Source organism: Salvelinus alpinus, chromosome 5 (genome assembly GCF_045679555.1).
Source record: "Salvelinus alpinus chromosome 5, SLU_Salpinus.1, whole genome shotgun sequence".
NCBI classification, from domain to species: Eukaryota; Metazoa; Chordata; class Actinopteri; order Salmoniformes; family Salmonidae; genus Salvelinus; species Salvelinus alpinus.
This window is the reverse complement of record NC_092090.1, coordinates 79010970-79029527: the sequence shown is the minus strand read 5'-3', so window position 1 is coordinate 79029527 and position 18558 is coordinate 79010970. Positions and strand designations below refer to the sequence as shown.

At 45.4% G+C, this 18558-nt stretch overlaps 1 protein-coding gene across 1 annotated transcript in view; it reads right to left on the bottom strand.

The window, feature by feature from the left end:
- Positions 1-867: 867 nt before the first annotated feature.
- Positions 868-18558, bottom strand: part of LOC139575342 (nuclear receptor corepressor 2-like) — a 189969-nt gene continuing 172278 nt past the window's right edge. The window contains exons 30-47 of the mRNA XM_071400266.1: positions 15751-15876; positions 15567-15644; positions 15204-15448; positions 14731-15076; positions 13330-13560; positions 12904-13152; positions 12648-12743; positions 12226-12495; positions 11857-12040; positions 11076-11673; positions 8529-8801; positions 8043-8227; positions 7133-7252; positions 6792-6931; positions 6625-6678; positions 5000-5212; positions 4533-4700; positions 868-4364 (exon numbers count right to left, since the gene is read on the bottom strand). Coding sequence (XP_071256367.1) covers positions 4183-4364; positions 4533-4700; positions 5000-5212; positions 6625-6678; positions 6792-6931; positions 7133-7252; positions 8043-8227; positions 8529-8801; positions 11076-11673; positions 11857-12040; positions 12226-12495; positions 12648-12743; positions 12904-13152; positions 13330-13560; positions 14731-15076; positions 15204-15448; positions 15567-15644; positions 15751-15876 — 3758 coding nt within the window. The 3' untranslated portion in view covers positions 868-4182. The remainder of the gene's footprint in view (positions 4365-4532; positions 4701-4999; positions 5213-6624; positions 6679-6791; positions 6932-7132; positions 7253-8042; positions 8228-8528; positions 8802-11075; positions 11674-11856; positions 12041-12225; positions 12496-12647; positions 12744-12903; positions 13153-13329; positions 13561-14730; positions 15077-15203; positions 15449-15566; positions 15645-15750; positions 15877-18558) is intronic.

Here is an 18558-nt window from a genome sequence, read left to right as displayed (position 1 = left end):
ATTGTATGCTGTAGCTTTAAGATTTCCCTTCACTGGAACTAATGGGCCTAGCCCAAATCATGAAAAACAGTCCCAGACCATTATTCCTCCTCCACCAAATTTTACAGTTGGCACTATGCATTCAGGCAGGTAGCATTCTCCTGGCTTCCACAAAACCCAGATTTGTCCGTCGAACTAACAGATGGTGAAGCGTGATTCATCACTTCAGAGAACGCTTTTCCACTGCTCCAGAGTCCAATGGCGCCGAGCTTTACACCACTCTAGCCGATGCTCGGCCATGAAAACCCATTTCATGAAGCTCCCGACGGACGAACAGTTCCGAACAGTGATGACGTTGCTTCCAGAGGCAGTTTGGAACTTGGTAGTGAGTGTTGCAACCGAGGACAGGCAATTTTTATGCGCTCCAGGGCTCCCATTCTGAGCTTGTGTGGCCTACCACTTTGAGACTGAGCCATTGTTGCTCCTAGACGTTTCCACTTCACAATAACAGCACTTACAGTTGACCGGGGCAGCTCTAGCAGGGCAGAAATTTGACTAACTGACTTGTTGGAAAGGTGGCATCCTATGAAGATGCCATGTTGAAAGTCACTGAGCTCTTCAGTAAGGCCATTCTACTGCCAATGTTTGTCTATGGAGATTGCATGTCCGTGTGCTCGATTTTATACACTTGTCAGCAATATAGTGTATCTTCGGTTCTCTCCTGAGATCCAAGATAGCTGTTTGCATTATATCTAGTCTTTTTATTTTTCCACCTCTCAATTTAAAATAGTCTTTCTTAAAATAGGCTATTCAATTGGTGATCATACACATTTGCAACAATGTAATACATGGCAATCAAAGTATACAGAAAGACATGAACAGCATCAGTTTCAATGGCAATAAGATTTTTATTTAAACATTAAGGCAGTGTTTTTGTTACACTGCTATCCACAAAGCTTGCTGGTGGGCATGTAGAATTAAACAGTGTGAATAGTTGTTCTGTAAATACCAACCTTGCAGCAAGCCACAGAAATATTTACATCTCTTCAGTTCTATATACAATCCTGGCTATTATACAGTGGGTTATAATTATTTTAAAAAACAAATCATTACGCACAATACGATTGTTCAATGTCAAGGCTACCCCCCCCCCCCCCCCCCACCTGTGGACAATACAGGGATCGTATCGGCCCTTCGATTAATTTGTTTTTCGTTCGTTTTGAATCATTCCTTTCATCACAAATGAAATGCTAACTATTAGCATGGAGAGTGTCATGACCATAATCAAAGCAAGCGGTGTAAGAACAAACAGAAACGAGTGAAAAGCAGAAATCATTCAAATACACATCAGTACATTTAAAACAACTGATTATTCTCGTTTCCTCTGCTATTTATTTAGCCAACACATCTGGATATGGTTTTGTCTTGTTGTCACGTCAAACTTTACTGTCACTTTGCTCTCTCCCAATGACTTCATGAATAGTCAATTGATATACAAGTGAAGACACAAACTATCTTATAATACAAAGCTGGGGTTACCTTGTAGTTGGTTGGGTCCAGTTACAAACTTTTCATTTAGCTGCACCTTGACTGATTAGATCTAAACCATGACCAGTATAATAGGTAGCCAGAGTAGAAACTTTATGTAATCCAGTGAAGAGGAAGGAGAGTGAAAGCTGTCCAACTGTTCCACGTTCATTACTAACACGTCTCCATCATGACTAACTCAACTCCCTCTTAACTAGTGGACAGGATAACACACTGCAGTGCAGTCCCTCTAAACAAGTCACACTGAGAACAGGTGTGCTTCTCTGGCTTCAACAGTCAATACAAGCCATGGACACCATCACACTCAATACAAGCCAGGGACAACAACATTAAAATGGACAAAAACTTAATCACACAAATGTAACAGTAACTTTTGGACTGTTTAAACCTCCTTTGAATCAGGACCATGCCAGAATATAATACCTTTCACTAAGGACTGAGGGTATGTTGCCTGAAAAAACAAATTGGGCAATGTTTATATGATTGCCTTTCAAACAGCACCCTTTTTACATCTTTCTTCTTGGCATTCACCTTTTATATGGCTATTGCTTAGCCTGCAAAGAGCAAGAGGACATTCAACTTTGACCATGTCGTTGCCCATTGTCATGGTAACCTGATGTGACAGCAGCAAGTTCTACAATCCTCAGACAGAATACACTGCTTTTCATTTCTTAACATTCACAACAGTAAGTTAGCAGCTCCCATTGTAAATCATGTGTAAGTTAAGCGCTAAGGCTGTGACAGATTTGGACAAAAAAAAAGACATCAAAAGAAGGACATTTCATCTGCTCTTGGTTTCAAAATTTCCCTGCATAAACACTTATAACCCTGGCATGTAGAAAAAAAATATTTAAAAAAATGTGCGTGTCACTTGGTAACTACTACTGTATATGTAAAATGAATGGCACTTAACACTATGAATCTTAGAACTGTACAAAATCGGTCTAGATAAAAATGTGCGTCTGGCCTGGTGAGGCAGAGCTCCTCTTCCTCTAGACAGTAAAAGTTCAGAGGTCAGACCGTCACAACAGGCAGCTCCTAGAGACAATAGGCATTCCATCCTAGAGACGGACTTCCAGCTGGCCAGCCGGGGCTCACACTACAGCCACAGCCGGCACCACCATGGTCCAAGGGGCATAGAAACATAGATGGCTTTTATTTGTCACCTCTTTAATGCAAGCACATTCCAACTCTAATGCCGGGAAATTTGCCCTAAAGCAGCTTTAAGGTTGGTCTCTAGCCGCACTAAGCGGACTAGGTAATATTTCACTAGCTGTGATTGTCGCTTGAGTGCGGGAACACTAAATCATGTATGTGGCAAGACCAAAAGAAACAGATGTTAAAGGAGGAGGACGCTTCTATTAGTAGGATTCTACACTCTTCTTGAGTCCATTCTCGCCTGCCCGAAACACACATTCTTAAAAATGCCATTGTGAACAGATTGACAACTAAGTGCTTAACATCCAAAAACTGTCTCAACAAACACATAGACATGATTCATATACAAAGAGTGAGAAAGTGTCACTTGTCTCTTAGTGCCATCCATCACACTCACAGTCCACTCTCTATTGGATGCCTGGAGAACATACGCCGCCACCGTTCTCCAATAACATTTAAAATGTATGATGACATCATCAGCAATGGACAGCATGTATACCCTGTTAACCAATGATATAACCCTCCCACGTACCCCCCAAGATACATCGTTGCAAATAAGAAACAATAACTGACACCATCAAAATTCACCATCAAAATTACTAACGGTCTCAGCTCACTTTCAAACACAAGACTGGACTGACTTGATTTAAAAAGGAGAAAACTAAATAACAAACACACAAAAACAATGTGTTTTTTCCCTCCTGTCCATCATCTGATAGTGGTATAAATGCACTGGCCGTCTGCACAGTGTCCACTGTAATGTACTGTACTCTACTACACTATGGATGCCATATGCCTGGCTACCTGCCTGTCCCTCTGCACAGTGACATGGGTCAGTGAAGGAGTCCACTTCCCTAGCAGACCTCTCCATGCAGAGCTCTGTGTGGTTAACTCCGTGTCCATGGGATCATTGGCAGAAAGAATGAGAGATCGAGATGGTCAATGGAGGCAGCAGGCTTCTCTTGAAGCCCTGCTCACAGAGCCCAGAGAGTAGAGCAGGATTCCTGTACAACAGAGGACACATCCATCCTTGTCCAGGGCCAGTGAATCCATCAACAGGTCAGATTAAAACACATGAGCATCAGACTATGTGGCCGTATCAAGTCCCATCCACAATCCGTAGAAGACACTAGAAACGTACACAAAAAAGTGAGTGAATTGATGTGTCCGTATTGATAAGGCCAGCAAGAGGGAGGGAAAGCAAGTAAAAAAAACAAGTGATTTGTCCTTTAGAGTAGTCCTGGAGTGAGTGTATACACAGAAACACCAACACACACACACTCACTGAGCAGCAGTGTTTCAGCACACCACCATCAACGCTTGAGATGCTCAGTCAGCAGTGTGAGATGGGAGGCTAAGAGGTCACTCCTTTCCTGGGTGGAGAGTGTAGAGTGGGGTGGAGAGTGTAGAGTGGGGTGGAGAGTGTGTGTGTGTCTGCAGCAGCAGTGGAGGTTGTTGATAGTTGGCGGGTGCTGTTCTGTTCCATGGCAGGGTCTCTCACTCGCTGTCAGACAGGGTCTCGTACTGAGAACACAACAGGGGCTTAGGTTCCTCCTCCCAGGCCCGCCCCTGCCCCAGACCCTGGGCCCCTAGCTGGCCAGAGGAGGGGGAGGGCGCTGACACCGGCATGCCACCGGGGAAACGCATGGTCAGGGGGTTACATGGGAAGGGAGTGGGGCCTGCAGGAAGAAGAACAGCAACAATACATCATTGAGTGCTGACCATGATGCCATGGGTAGCAGACTGCAGTACACAGGGTTTAAAGGTACATCTGAATATGAGCAGTGGGGGATGAGATGGTGTAGACGTGAGAGGTGCAGTATGGGCAGGGAGAAGGGGAGCCGTACCTGTGGAGGAGGGCCGGTCCTCCCAGACACGGTTGATGAGGGGCGTGCGGCGGTTGGTATCCCCCTCAGAGTGGACAGAGGAGGGTCTCTCCCCCCCTGACAGGCCCGGCCCGGGGGATTTGGCCTTCCGCCCGTTAGAGCGCCCGCTACCCTTTGGCTTCCCCCCACCTGCAGGCAGAAGAAGGGAACAAAACACAGCCCTGTGGTTAATTTACCAATTATATCCAAATGTATCTACATACCAGGTTCCATACATCTGAAGTTACAACTGTGAGAAACTAGTCTAACAAATATTAATGAAGTAGCCTAAATACAATATTTCATTTGTTATACATACATTACGGCTTCATAATTGGAAATAGTGCCTGCTATGAACACCAGTACATATAATGCACAGAGACAATACCCCTACCCTGTAACTGAGTGGAGGCTTATGACAGAGGGAGATTTGTGGGGTAATATCACACCTTGTAGTGAGTAAGAGTCCTCGGTCCGTCCGTCAGCGAGAGGATTAGCGTCATGCACACTGGCAGCCATGGAGTTAATAGCATTGGAGGAGGGAGGGCGCTCCTCGGCCTGGTCATCATACTTGCCCATCAGGGCCTTTCTGATAATGGCTTCCAGGCCTATGGTGTTACCGGATGCCTCAGGAGCCGGGTGGCTGCGGATACTTGCAGGTCCTGGGAGGCAAGAGGGGACAGGGGGAGGTTAGAGAGGGTGAGAGGGACATAACCAAGGCATTGAGTAGTGGGAGATAGAGAGATAAATAGAGCAAGAAAGAGTGAAATAGAATTGAAATGGAAAAGAGCCAATATGAGAATGAGGAGACAGGGAAAGAAAAGGAAGAGGAGAGAGAAAGAGTGCAGTGGAACAGCAGAAGGGAAGAATAAACCAGGCAGCATATCCTCAGAGAGAAAGAGAGACGCAGATTTTGTCAGTGGGCATTATGTAGGTTAGGAGTCTCCAGAGGAGAGAGAGGGTGGGGTGTACTTTAGATTACACCCAGGATGTAGCTACTGCTCTCCAGTCTCCTGTGAGTAGCCTAGCTGATGGACATGCCCTAAAGCTTCAGGGGCACATAAGGGGCACATGGCCATATATATACAAACTGGAGGAGAGCCTCTCTACTGTAACATGCTGATCTATACCACTACATAGTCACCAGAGTTGGGGAGTAACTATTACATGTAACGGATAAAATATATTTTTTAATTTTTTTATCATCCCTTACAAGCCAAAATATTGTAATCAGATTACAGATACTTTTGAAAAACTAGATGATTACTTCTAGGATTAGTTTTAAATTCAGAAAGGATGTTCGCGGGATTTTTTTCCCACCTTTCTGTTTTCTCAACGACATTCAATCCAGCATTGAAAAAAAGGTGCAAGTTTGTTCCGCCGGAGCGAGTCTGACCACAAGTCAGAGACTGATGACACACCAAATGGGTTTGATGGATCACAGGAAAAAAACAGGAATAAGCTTTTGTAGGCTACAGTCCAAGCAATATCTTCTAAAACTATTTGGCTAATCTATACTTCCATAATTCCAAGTCATATTCTTGAAGATCAAGGGGTTCAATTAATTGGAATGATTTGGTTTTTAATGTAAAGATATCATTTAATCGTATTATTATCTGTAGTAGAAAGCGATTGGTTAGAAGAAGCCTACATAACCAACCCATAAAGTAAAATGTAACATCCATTTATGGCCAGCTATGTAAACTTTAACATGATTTATCCTGCAACAGATGTCGTTCAATTGGTAATATTATTTTATCTTATTTTAATGTCTTAAGGGGAAAGTAATTTAAAAGTAACAAAGTAATCCGATTACATTACTGAGTTTTGGTTATCCAAAAGTTACGTTACTGATAAACATTTTGGACAGGTAACTAGTAACAGATTACATTTAGAAAGTAACCTACCCAACCCTGAACACATAACAGCAAAACTAGCTAGCACAGTCCACGGTGCATAAATCACAGAAAAACTAGGACTACTCTAATCACGTTATACAACAGCATTGTGGTTGAGAGTAACACTAATCCACCTCTCACCACAAATATCCCATGGTAATTAATCTCTATCTTACCTGCAGTGGTAGAGGCAGGCATGTTGAAAATCTCTGTTCCTGGCTGGCCAGCATCTGTAAATAGAAACATTATATTTTTTAAAGCATATTCTCTTTGTCAATGAATATAGTATCTACAGTACTACAGTATCAATGCTGTATGCGGTCACTGTGGGGGTGGGACTCACTGAAATCAGCGTCACTGCCGACCACGGTCATCTTCTTGATCATCTCCTGTTTCTTGGACTTGACAATGGCCGAGGTGCTCTCAGTGAGCTTGCTAAAGAAGGCTGGGGGCTGGGTGTTGGGAGGGGAGCGAGAACCCATGCTGTGGGGAGACATCCACGTCTGGTTAGCATCAGGAGAACTACTGTACTACACACAATAGAACATACAGCCCAACATTTTTACCAAGAGTTGTCAAGAAAATGTGTTAACAATAAGGAGTACATAACTAACATTGTGAGTTAGAGTGATTGAATGACTACTAGCTGTGTGAGGAAGGGAAGGAGGTAGGGTGAGGCCTTACCCCTGCTCGTTGGGGTATGAGGCCCCTTGTGTCTCTGGTTCAGACATGGCTCCTGCAGGGGACACTGGCTCAATGCCGTCTGCAGACATACTGACAGGTGATGCCTTGGGCTGAGGAGACCTAGGACACACGCACACACACACTAATAAGCCACTGGAGTATAGTAGTTAATATTCAACTTCTACATTTCCACATGCTGGTAGATATATTATACATAACATGCTGACCACACCGCTCGGTTTACGCCTGCGAGCGTTGCAAAATAAATGTACACATACATGTTACTCAATCATTGCATACAAAGTGCTCGCGCTCGTCAACGAGCCTCGGCCTAGCCAGGCGCTAACATAGAACCTCTCCCATCTCCTCGTTGGTGTTTAGGAGCATATACCCACGTGGGTGACGGAAAGCTAAACTGAAGTCCACACTCCAGTCCAGTTGGTGGTGGTAATGCACCTTAAAGTTGGTTGCCAACCGCCATATAAAGTCCAATGAAGAAGAAGCCTGATGGAGGAGAGATTACTAGAAACTAACTCGCGTTACCCTTTTATCTGTGGATTAATTGTCTGAGTAGAGGACCTTGTGCATTTCAGGTAAAATAACAACCCAATGCTTATATCCCAGGACAAATTAGCTACCAACAGCAAGCTAGCTAAATTGCCATGAATGTTTAATGCTTTTAGACCTGTCCCCAAATTAATATAGTTGGTTCAGAGTTAGTTTTGTTAGTTCAACCTGCGTGTCTTGGTCGTGTCTGGATGGACAAAATCAATATGTGCGCGAACGTGAGTCAGCATGTAAGTAGATATATTGTACATAAAGTAACCTAACGTAGCAGGCGTAAAATATACACCTGACCGTCGACCCCGCTAAGGGTGTACATGAAGTAACACACAGTCCTGGGCCATACCCATCTCGGGTACGTTCCCCTCCTGTCCCCTCTGGAGTGTAGCGAGGTCCCTGGCTAGACTCCTGGGAGGCAGGCAGGGCATGGGGAGCGCTAAGGGGCCGGGTCAGGTCCAGGACTGGGTTGCTGTGGTAGGACTGCTGCTGGGCCTGTTGGCTCTGCCGGGTATAGTCCTTGGTGATCACCTCCTGTTACCCACACACAACATCACAGACACAGGTCAGACACATGACAGGCAGCAAGGAGGAAACCTACCTACTTCTAGTGACTTCTATACTCCCACATCCCCAACCCGTTCAGCAAGATCTTTACCTTCCACTTGTCAGCCCCCAAGAAAAGCTCCCCATTTCATTTCTACAGAAGACTTTGATCTGAGAAGAACTGTATTGAAATCATCCTTATTATGGTAAATGCAACACTGATATAATACAGTAAAATATAATACATCTTTAAGATCAATATGAACACGTCATTAACTAGGGGGCTTACGCTGATGTGCTGCGCCAGGGTGACCACCCTCTGGCTGCCTTTCGTCAGGGGGGATTGCTGGCCTGGGGACAGCCTCTCCTCGGAGGGAGGACGGTACGGACCGTGCTGCTCCATGGGCATCATCTTCTGTTGAGCTGAGTGTCCAGGACACAGCCCAACACACACAGATTGCACACAGGGGTGGAGCCATACGGAGCGCGAGCGAGTGCACACACACACACACACACACACACACACACCACACACACACACACACACACACACACACACACATTAAGCAGCACCACCAGGTACACAGACACACACAGAGGGGAGAAAGAAGGCAGAAATTCAGTGGCTCGGGCCAGTTTGAATAGAGGCAGCTTACAGGCAGAGCTTGTTATAAAATAAACAAAAACACATGCATCATTAAAAAATGTCTTGTTTTCAAAACAAGTCCATTATGTGCACTGCTGACATTGTGCTCGGTAAACATTGCGTGACATCTGCTGTGTATAAGAGCGCAACAGAACTTTCCCTTCTGCAGAAATCCTGTCTCTACTATGGGTTGTCAGCCAGTGTGTTGGATTTGACAATCTACTTTAGATGACTATTGACTTATTTCCATATTGCACTCTACTCAAAGGAGAGACGCACAAATCTCAAACCCCAAAAATCTGACTAAGAAGCTAAGCGGTGACATAAAATGGTCCTTAAATTGATGCGCTTTGAAGAAATGGTGCCAAATTTAAGGACCACCGAACTGCTGCTGCTTTTCACTCTATATTTATGATATAGGCCTAGATTTCAGCAGATCAAATCCTTTAAAAGTGTGCTAGCAACAAGTGTGTATGCTGTAGTAAAGTACCAGTTAAAATGGACCAGGACGTTCTCAGACAGCCCTAGTAAGTTCATTGAGGAACTATTTTGAGGTCATTCTCCCAGGGGACTTTAGGGAGTGCCCTAAGCCAATTTGACTAATCTCTGGCTTTCATTACAGAAACTGTGCGCAATGCGCATACAGTGTGTGTTGTGCTCTGGAATTGTTCTGCACCAGAGCATTCATCTTTGGAGCAGCTGATGTAAGTCAGTCCACCCCTGGAGGGCAGCATAGTTCCCTGGAGTCCCACTGTGTTGAAGACACTCATCTGTTCTACTGCTAGAGCTTAGGAACAACATGACACGCTCTCTTCGACTGTTGCTACCATCTCTCAGAAAATAGTGTCTCCGGTCCATTTGAAATCCAGCTTTATAGTGGACTACTGTCTTCTCTCTGTAGCATTGTGAATGTATGGTTTATCTTTAACCTAATGGACAATACTGAACATGCAACAGTATAGAAATATATCACAGTCTGTTATACCACACTACTTCTCTGAGCTTTGCATGCACACACTTGCCCTATATGCATGTCAGAAATATTGATGTGGCACATAGCTTAACAAGTGTAAAAACAAGATCAACATTTTTTTGTGATGGGAAAAGTCTGAGGTTTTGTTGAGAGGTGTGCGTTGAGTGGTTTACATGTGGAAAAATCTGCATAAATTACAGTGAGGCATAATAAGGGCATGCAGATACTTTGTGGCCTGAAGCTGCAGCACCCCCCCCCCCCCCCACCCTGGATCTTTTTTGGGGTCTCACCACCACCCCTCAAGCCCTCTCCCTGCCCCCCACCTCGACCCCCCTCCAGTGGAAGAGCAACACTATCTGGAGCCCCAGGGAGGGTCTGTCTGGTGGCTGGTGGGGCTTCAGGCTAGTGATGCACTCTGGAAGGCTCGCCTGAACATTTCCTACTACACCACTCACACTGGTTCATATTGAGAGAAGCCGACTGTCACACACCACAGAAGAAAGCTTAGGTCATTTAGGTAATCTAGCTAGCAATATTCTGCCTTACTTCTGGCACATTTTAGGTTTTGTGAGGTGAGTCTGTAAGGAAGGCGTCATTACTAACTATTAATCGAATATTAACAGAATTACTACAATCCTAATAAGCATACCAACATTACATCTCATAGATTAGTTTCTAATCTGGAACTATCAAACACTACAGGTGAACTAAGTCTGCAATATGGGGGGGTGCCACATGGAAGCCCGTCATGTCCTGAAATGAAAATAAGAAGCAGCAAAGGATGTTATGCTTAACTTTTCAATGAACGATACCTTAAAGGGCACCTAGGATCTTTCTCTTCAAGGAAATACCAATTGAGTTCTGTATTTTTGCCATAATAATGGTCTATACATAGTAATTTAATAAAAACGAGCTGGATAATTTGATTTATCCAGCTCGTCAGCCGCTTTCATCTCCTTAATATTCTGTCCATATCTAGTAAGTCAGCTCCAGTTTCTGCTTTTTCTTCTGAATGTCAAAACGTGTTAAATAATAATATTAGATGTTCAAGTTTGGATCTTTTTTTTCTTTTTCAGAGGTCACCTTTGGTGGTCTTCAAGTACCCACATTTAAAAAACAAATGACATAGTTCTAAGTTACATGGAAAAAATGTTAAAATAGTATAGTGTTGGGGGAAAAAACGAAAACATGTAAAAATGAATTGGACTGATTTAATAATGCCAACCACCACAGCGTGCAATATGCCACAGACGAACGGGGGGAGGGTCTGGGTGATGAGGGGACCCTGGGATCCAGAGCGTCTTACCATCACTGGCGCTGTTGGCCACGAGCGAGCCCGTCTCTGGCATCCCCGTTTCACAAGAAATTTGACGCATGATAATCGCGTTTATGAAGTTGGCCGCAGTCATGGTGGTCTTACCGAGTGATCGGAGCTCTTGTTCCTGAACGGACATCGGTTTGTTTTGAGTCTTTTCCCTACTAGGCGTGCCACTTTCTCCGCGGCCAACATGGCTATCCGACTGGGGGGGCAGCAGGTGAGGTGGGGGCCGGCCTGAGTGGTGAGAGGCTGCAGAGCCCTGGGGGTAAGGCACGGGGTAACCCCCTTGGTTAGGGCTGGCCAGCTTGGGGTCAGATTTGCTGGAGGATATAGAGGGCCCATGTTGGTCTTGGGAGTGTTTAGGAAGGCCTCCCCTGCTCTTGCCACCATCCCGGCCCATTTCCTTGGGGTCCATGCTTGGTGGGTAGCCATCAGTAGGCATCCCGGTCCTCTGGAGGTGGCTGTAGCCTGGGTAGCGATTGGAGCCTGGCATGGACCTGGGAGAGGTAAACCAATCACTAAAACAGTCAGTGAACATGCCAACCACAGATGAACCCCCACTACAGCCTGCACATCATATTTAGAAGAAACACAGAAGGAGCACATGATATTCAGTGAACCAAAGCACATACTGTAGGAGACACTTAGCCATTTATCCGCCATGTTACCGTACAGCTTACCTTAGCACAGAAGGGTTGTTGTGGTCACTGACAGGCAGACTCTTGCCCCCAGTGTTGTGCAGGACGCTGGGCCTCTGCTGGACACTGTCCTGGGTACGAGGGGACACCGGGGAGTGCTGGTGGCTGTAGCCGGAGTGGGAGGAGGGCCTGACACTGCTGCTACCACCGGAGCTGTGCTCTGTGCCTGAGTGAGGGAACAGAGGGAAAACAGTACTCACATTACACACTGCACAGAGTAACATCTTTCATCTCATAGAACAGCAGAATACACATCACATACAGACCATGTGCTGTAAATGCACTACTATAATGGTAATAACAAAACAGCGTAATAATGTAATAGCAGAGTGTGTCTAGATCTTTACACACCTGGTCTCCAGATGGGGGCATGTTCCACGTTGCCATGAGAGAACCCCTTCTCTCTGTCCCGGTCCCGCTCTCTCTCCCGCTCTCTGTCTCGCTGTCTCTCACGATCCCGCTCTCTCTCCTGCTCCCTGTCTCTCTCGCGGTCTCTCTCTCTCTCGCGGTCCCTCTCTCTCTCGCGGTCCCTCTCTCTCTCGCGGTCCCTCTCGCGGTCCCTCTCTCGTTCGCGGTCAGCAGATGGTGTGCCGTGCTGCTTGCTCATGTGTTGGGGCCCAACTACAGCAAAGGAGAGACACAAACAAAACACACACACAGATGAGTCAGTCACACAGCAACCCTTTCAAACACAGACAACTCCTCTGTTCCCAGGCCACTGGCTGGTGTGTAGAGTACAGTACAGTCCAGTCCAGTCCAGTCCAGTCCAGTACCTGGTGAGATGGGGGAGGTGTTGTAAGGCCGGCTGGGGAAACCTCCCTGGCCCCCGGGGATGTAAGTGATGCGGTCCATGGGGGAGCCGGAAGACCCTGCAGAGGGAGGGACTAGGACAGGTAAGTGTGGCACCTGAGACAGATCGATGATCCCTGGGGAAGAGAAGGCAAGAAGAACACTAGTCAAAACTACATTACACCGGTCCAGCTAGGTCTCCTTTCTGTGTGCGTGAACTGTGACAAGAGTGAGGCTCACCGCGTGGGGCAGCAGAGTAGGGCATTTGGAGAGGCTGGTCCCGTGGCGAGAGCCCCCTCAGCAGGTCTGAGCGCTGGGCAGCCATAGCGGCGGCTGCAGGCCACTGGTGCATCTGCTGGGAGGTGATGTAGTCGTTGAGCAGCGTCTGGCGGTTCTCCAGGGCTGCCGTGTCGGGGAAGCCCCGGATCAGGTAGGGGTAGGGGTGAGGGTAGCCAGGGTTAGGGGCCAGGTGGCGAGGCAGGTAGTAGGCTGATAAATGGGGAGGAAGACAAAGAGATGCCATCATATTGTGCCATCATATCAAGTCCCATAATCCCTTCCCCAAACCACATCCTTTCAACAGACAGAAAGAAGAGGTATTTAAGGAGCTCCTCTGTAGTGTACTGTACAGTGGACACAAGAATGGACCAGCCGTGTACTGTGTACCTGGGTCGATGGGGATGCCCTGACGCAGGGAGGCAGGATCGAAGGATAGGGGGATCTGTCCTCGGTACACGTCGGCCCCCAGACCCTGCAGCAGACGCTCGTACGACACCAGGGACGCCTGTTGTTGTTGGGCCTGCTGCTCGGCAACGCCCGGCAGGGGTGACTTGCCGGAGCTCATCTCCCGAGGGGTGGGTGTGGCCTTGCGCTCCTGAGGCTGGTTCTTATTGGAGCCTGGACCACACGGAGAGGAGAGATGGGAGAGAGCAGGATGCTTTAGAAAACACACACACACACTGTGGCCTTCATATTAGGTATGTTAACACTAGGGGAGAGCAACTCAACCCAGGGCAAAAAACGATCAATGCATCTCAATCAGACAAGCTAGGAACAGACAGGAAGGAACGTTTGAACTTTTTAACGTTGGGATCCTTAATGTAAAGAAATATCCCTAACTGAAAATCTTAGTTTCCTCCCCACAAAACTAAAATCTCAGTGCAGTTATCACAAAACATATCATTTTTTTGTGTTATAGCTTAACTCGTCAATAGGCTATAAAGTCCTGGGGAACGTTGTGTCATTTAAATAAATCCAGAGGAAGAGGGGAACTTTAGGCTAATTTGTGAGGCATGCAAGACAAGACATTGCGAGATACAGATTATCAAGACATTCTTTCTGCCTGCCCCCTCCTCTCTCTCCCTCACGCTAGCTCGCCTGCTCGTGCTCTTCATTAATGATGCGAGTGTGTGTTCAGTCTTCAGTCTGTTACATGTAAAATATCCTAGCCTATATATTGATGATAGGCCCTGCTTTACTGAAGTTGCGAGACATTGCAGGCCACAAAATGGTAAGATAAAGCATTCCATTGCGAGATACAGCTTTTGATTGCCGATAGATAGTCACAACCGTGCACTAGGCCTGTCTGCCTGGTGACCAAACTACTTATATTGTGCCCCTCCCCTCTCTCTCCGCCCCTCGCTAGCTCGCTGTGAAAGATGCCAGTGTTTGTGTTCTCGGAAGTACGGAAACTAATCAGTCTCCTCTGTTCCAAAAATACTCAATCTTTGGAGTTTATCTTTACACTCAGAAATGGGACTCGACACCGGGAGTCGAGGAATCAATTATTTTGGAGTCAACATCTCCATCATTGCTAACAGTTGGAAAAATGTCAGAGAAAGGCAAGTGACAGCAGCGAAGTCCTGTATGGCAATACTTTGAGAAGTTAAATGAGAAGGAAATGCAACACTTAACCATCTGAAAGGGAGACAAAACTGTTGCTGGCAGCTGCATTGTGAATTCACAACAGAAAACCGATAATAAAATGGCTGTTTAAACTTTAAGAAAATGTTTCCATTTGTCACATCCCTATGACAGTGTACAGTCAGGTCTGAGTGTGTGACATACCTTCATGCTGCCGCTGGCCTGACAGGGGGGATCCTCGGTGAGAAGGTCCAGGGTAGGGAGCCCTTATGCCGCCCTTGTGTTCCTCGTAGCCCACAGGGCTGTGGTGAGCCTTGCCACCCTGCTCACCCCCCATTGCCAGGGGCGAGGATCGAGCCATGGAGCTGGCCGTGTTGACCACAGTGCTGGGACGGCCCTTAGGACCCTCCTCGTAGCGGCCCCGCTGCTCGGGTCCCCGCATCTCCAGGTGGGAGGGCATGCCGTAGTGGGAGCGTGGGGAGCTGGCGATTATGGAACGAACGTCGTGCCCCTTCCTTGAGCTACCCTGCTCCTGCTTCATAGGAGTGCCCTGAAAAAAAGACAATGAAAAATACAGAATCTTTCTACCAACAATAGTGACTTTTGTTGCTTTTTTTATTTTCCTGAGGCACTGTGCACTGACGTGCAGTGCATCTACAGTGTGGAATTCCACTCACCTGTGCTATGATGCCCTCTTTGCCAGCCTTGGGCATCATCATGCCTTCGGGCATCAGTCGGAGCTCCTCTCTGGGGATGAGGTGGATGGATCGGCCCCCCTCCTTCACTGTGGGCACAATGGCCTCTCGACCCTTCATGGGTTCAGCCATCTGGCCAGTTCCTCGGGACGGGGAGCCCTCTCTCTTCATCTGCTTGGCCTCCCGCCTCATGTAGCCATCCTGGATGTCCAGGTGACGGGGGATACCTGGGGGGAGGAGAGGAGGAACACAAACACACAGGAGTTACAAACTTCACGAGCCATTGTGCAACTAGGTGAGGTGACCATACCCTAATGGAATAAAAGAGTGGGTCTATTTGCTTACCCTGTGAAATGGAACCACGGATGTGGTGGGTTGGGTGTGGGTTGTCTCTCTCGTGAGATATGGCTCTGCCTATCAGACCTGAAGTAGGGGTCGAAGTGAAGAAAGAATAGCATTGGTTACCTCATTGTAGTCTACATAAAGTACATGCTAGAGCTTTTAGAAGGTAGCTGACTCCTAAACTTACCCTCACAGTTAGCTGAAGACAGTGTCTCCCTCATGGGAAACCCCCTGACATCATAGGGGCGTTTCAGCCCCAAGATCTCCCCAGGCTGGCCCCGGCCGTCATCTTTAGGGTTCTGAGAGGGTGGGCCTGAGAACACACCACAAACTGTCAACAGAGGAACAGGGATAGTCCACCTAGAAATACCAAGCATCAGCGGGCATTGAGGGGTGGTTTTTACTCTTCAGAAAGTAGTCATACCCTTCAACTTATTCCACATTTTGTTGTGTTACAGCCTGAATTCAAAATGGATTAAATATATTTTTTTCTCACCCATCTACACACAACACCCCATAATGAAAACGTATTGAAAAATACAGAAATATCTCAATTACATAAGTATTCACACCACTGAGTCAATAGTTTGTAGAATAACCTTTGGTGACGATTACAGCTTTGAGTCGTCTTGGGTATGTCTGTATGAGCTTTGCACATCTGCATTTGGGGATTCTCTCTCATTCTTCCTTGCAGATTTTCTCAAGCGCTGTTAAGATAGATGGGGAGCGGTGGTGAACAACAATCTTCAAGTCTTTCCAAAGATTTTCAATGGGATTCATGTCTGGGCTTTAGCTGGGCCACTGAAGGGCCTTCACATTCTTGTTCTGAAGATTTTCCAGCATTGCTTTGGGTGTATGCATGGGGTCATTATCTTGTTGGAACTTAAATCTTCACCCCAGTCTATGGCTGTTTGCACTGAAGCAGGTTCTCATCAAGGATTTTCTGTATTTGGCTCCATATAGGTGTGCTACATTCTAAATCATGTCCAAATTGAATTGGCCACAAGTGGACTCCAATCAAGTTGTAGTGAGATCTCAAGGATGATCAAAGGAAATTGGATGTGAATACAAAGGGGTGTGAAAACTTACAGAGCATTCGGAAAGTATTCAGACCCCTTCACTTTTTCCACATTTTGTTACGTTACAGCCTTATTCCAAAATGTATTCAATAAAAAAATATTCCTCAATATACACACAATACCCCATAATGACAAATCGAAAACAGGTTTTTAGAAATACCTTATTTACATACAGTACCAGTCAAAAGTTTGGACACTCATTTCAGTTTTCTCTTTATTATAATAGTGAAGACATCAAAACTATGAAATAACACATATGGAATCATGTAGTAACCAAAAAGGTGTTAAAAATATATATTTTTCTTCAAAGTAGCCACCCTTTCCCTTGATTACCGCTTTGCACACTCTTGGCATTCTCTCAACCAGCTTCACGAGGTAGTCACCGGGAATGCCTTTCAATGAACGTCGTCGTTGTTTATGGATTGATGATATCATTCCTCTCTTCCATTGCCCTTTCCATCATTAAAAAACAAAATAAGTATATACGCATTTATTTTTTGTTTCTATTCTTTTAAGGACCAAACTCTGTTTTTTTAACTCTTGTTAAAAGTTAATTTGTGGAAATTCTTTCCTTCTTAACTTTTTAGGGATAGGGGGCAGCATTTTCACTTTGGATGAATCGCGTGCCCATAGTGAACTGCCTCCTACTCTGTCCCAGATGATAATATATGCATATTATTATTACTATTGGATAGAAAACACTCTGAAGTTTCTAAAACTGTTTGAATTATGTCTGTGAGTATAACAGAACTCATATGGCAGGCAAACTTCCAAACAGGAAGTGGAAATTCTGGGGCTGGTTGATGTTAAACTCATCGTCTATTCACATCCCTGTAATATATGGATATGTTCGCACTTCCTACGCCTTCCACTAGACGTCAACAGTCAGTAGAACGTGGAATGAAGCCTCTAGTGTGATGTGGGGCCAGATGGCTGCTATTTGAGTCAGTGATCTGGCAGAATGCTAGTTCCTGGTTACGCGCACTAGTCATGAAATCGCCATGCTTTCCATTACTCTGTAGACAAAAATGAATTCTCTGGTTGGAACGTTATTGGATATATATGATAACTACATCCTGAAGATTGATTCTCTACTTAATTTGACCAATTTATTCCACCTGGAATATAACTTTTTGAAGTTTTCGTCCGAGTTCGCCTGGACCGGCGCCAGCGTTTGGACATGTGAATTAAACATGCTGGCAAAAGTAGCTAATTGGACATAAGTAATGGACATTATCGAACAAAATTGACAATTTATTGTGGAACTAGGATTCCTGGCACTGCATTCTGATGAAAGATCATCAAAGGTAAGGGAATATTTATGATGTAATTTCGTATTTCTGTTGACTCCAACATGGCGGAGAAATGTTGTGTATTTCTGAGCGCCGCCTCCGATTATTGCACGGTATGCTTTTTCCGTAAAGTAAAAAAAAAAATCTGGCACAGCGGTTGCATTAAGAACAAGTGTATCATTAAGTATATGTAAAACATGTATCTTTCATCAAAGTTTATGATGAGTATTTCTGTTATTAGACGTGGCTCTCTGTAATTACTCCAGATGTTTTGGAGGCATTTCTGAACATGGCGCCAATGTAAACCGAGATTTGTGGATATAAATATGCACATTATCGAACAAAACATAAATGTATTGTGTAACATGATGTCCTATGAGTGTCATCTGATGAAGATAATCAAAGGTTAGAGATTAATTTTATCTCTATTTCTGCTTTTGTGACTATCTTTGGCTGGGGAAAATGGCTGTGTGTTTTTTGGATTTGGTGGTGATCTAACATAAATATATGTTGTGTTTTCGCTGTAAAACATTTAAAAAAATCGGACACGATGGGTAGATTAACAAGATGTTTATCTTTCATTTGCTGTATTGGACTTGTTAATGTGTGAAAGTAAAATATTCC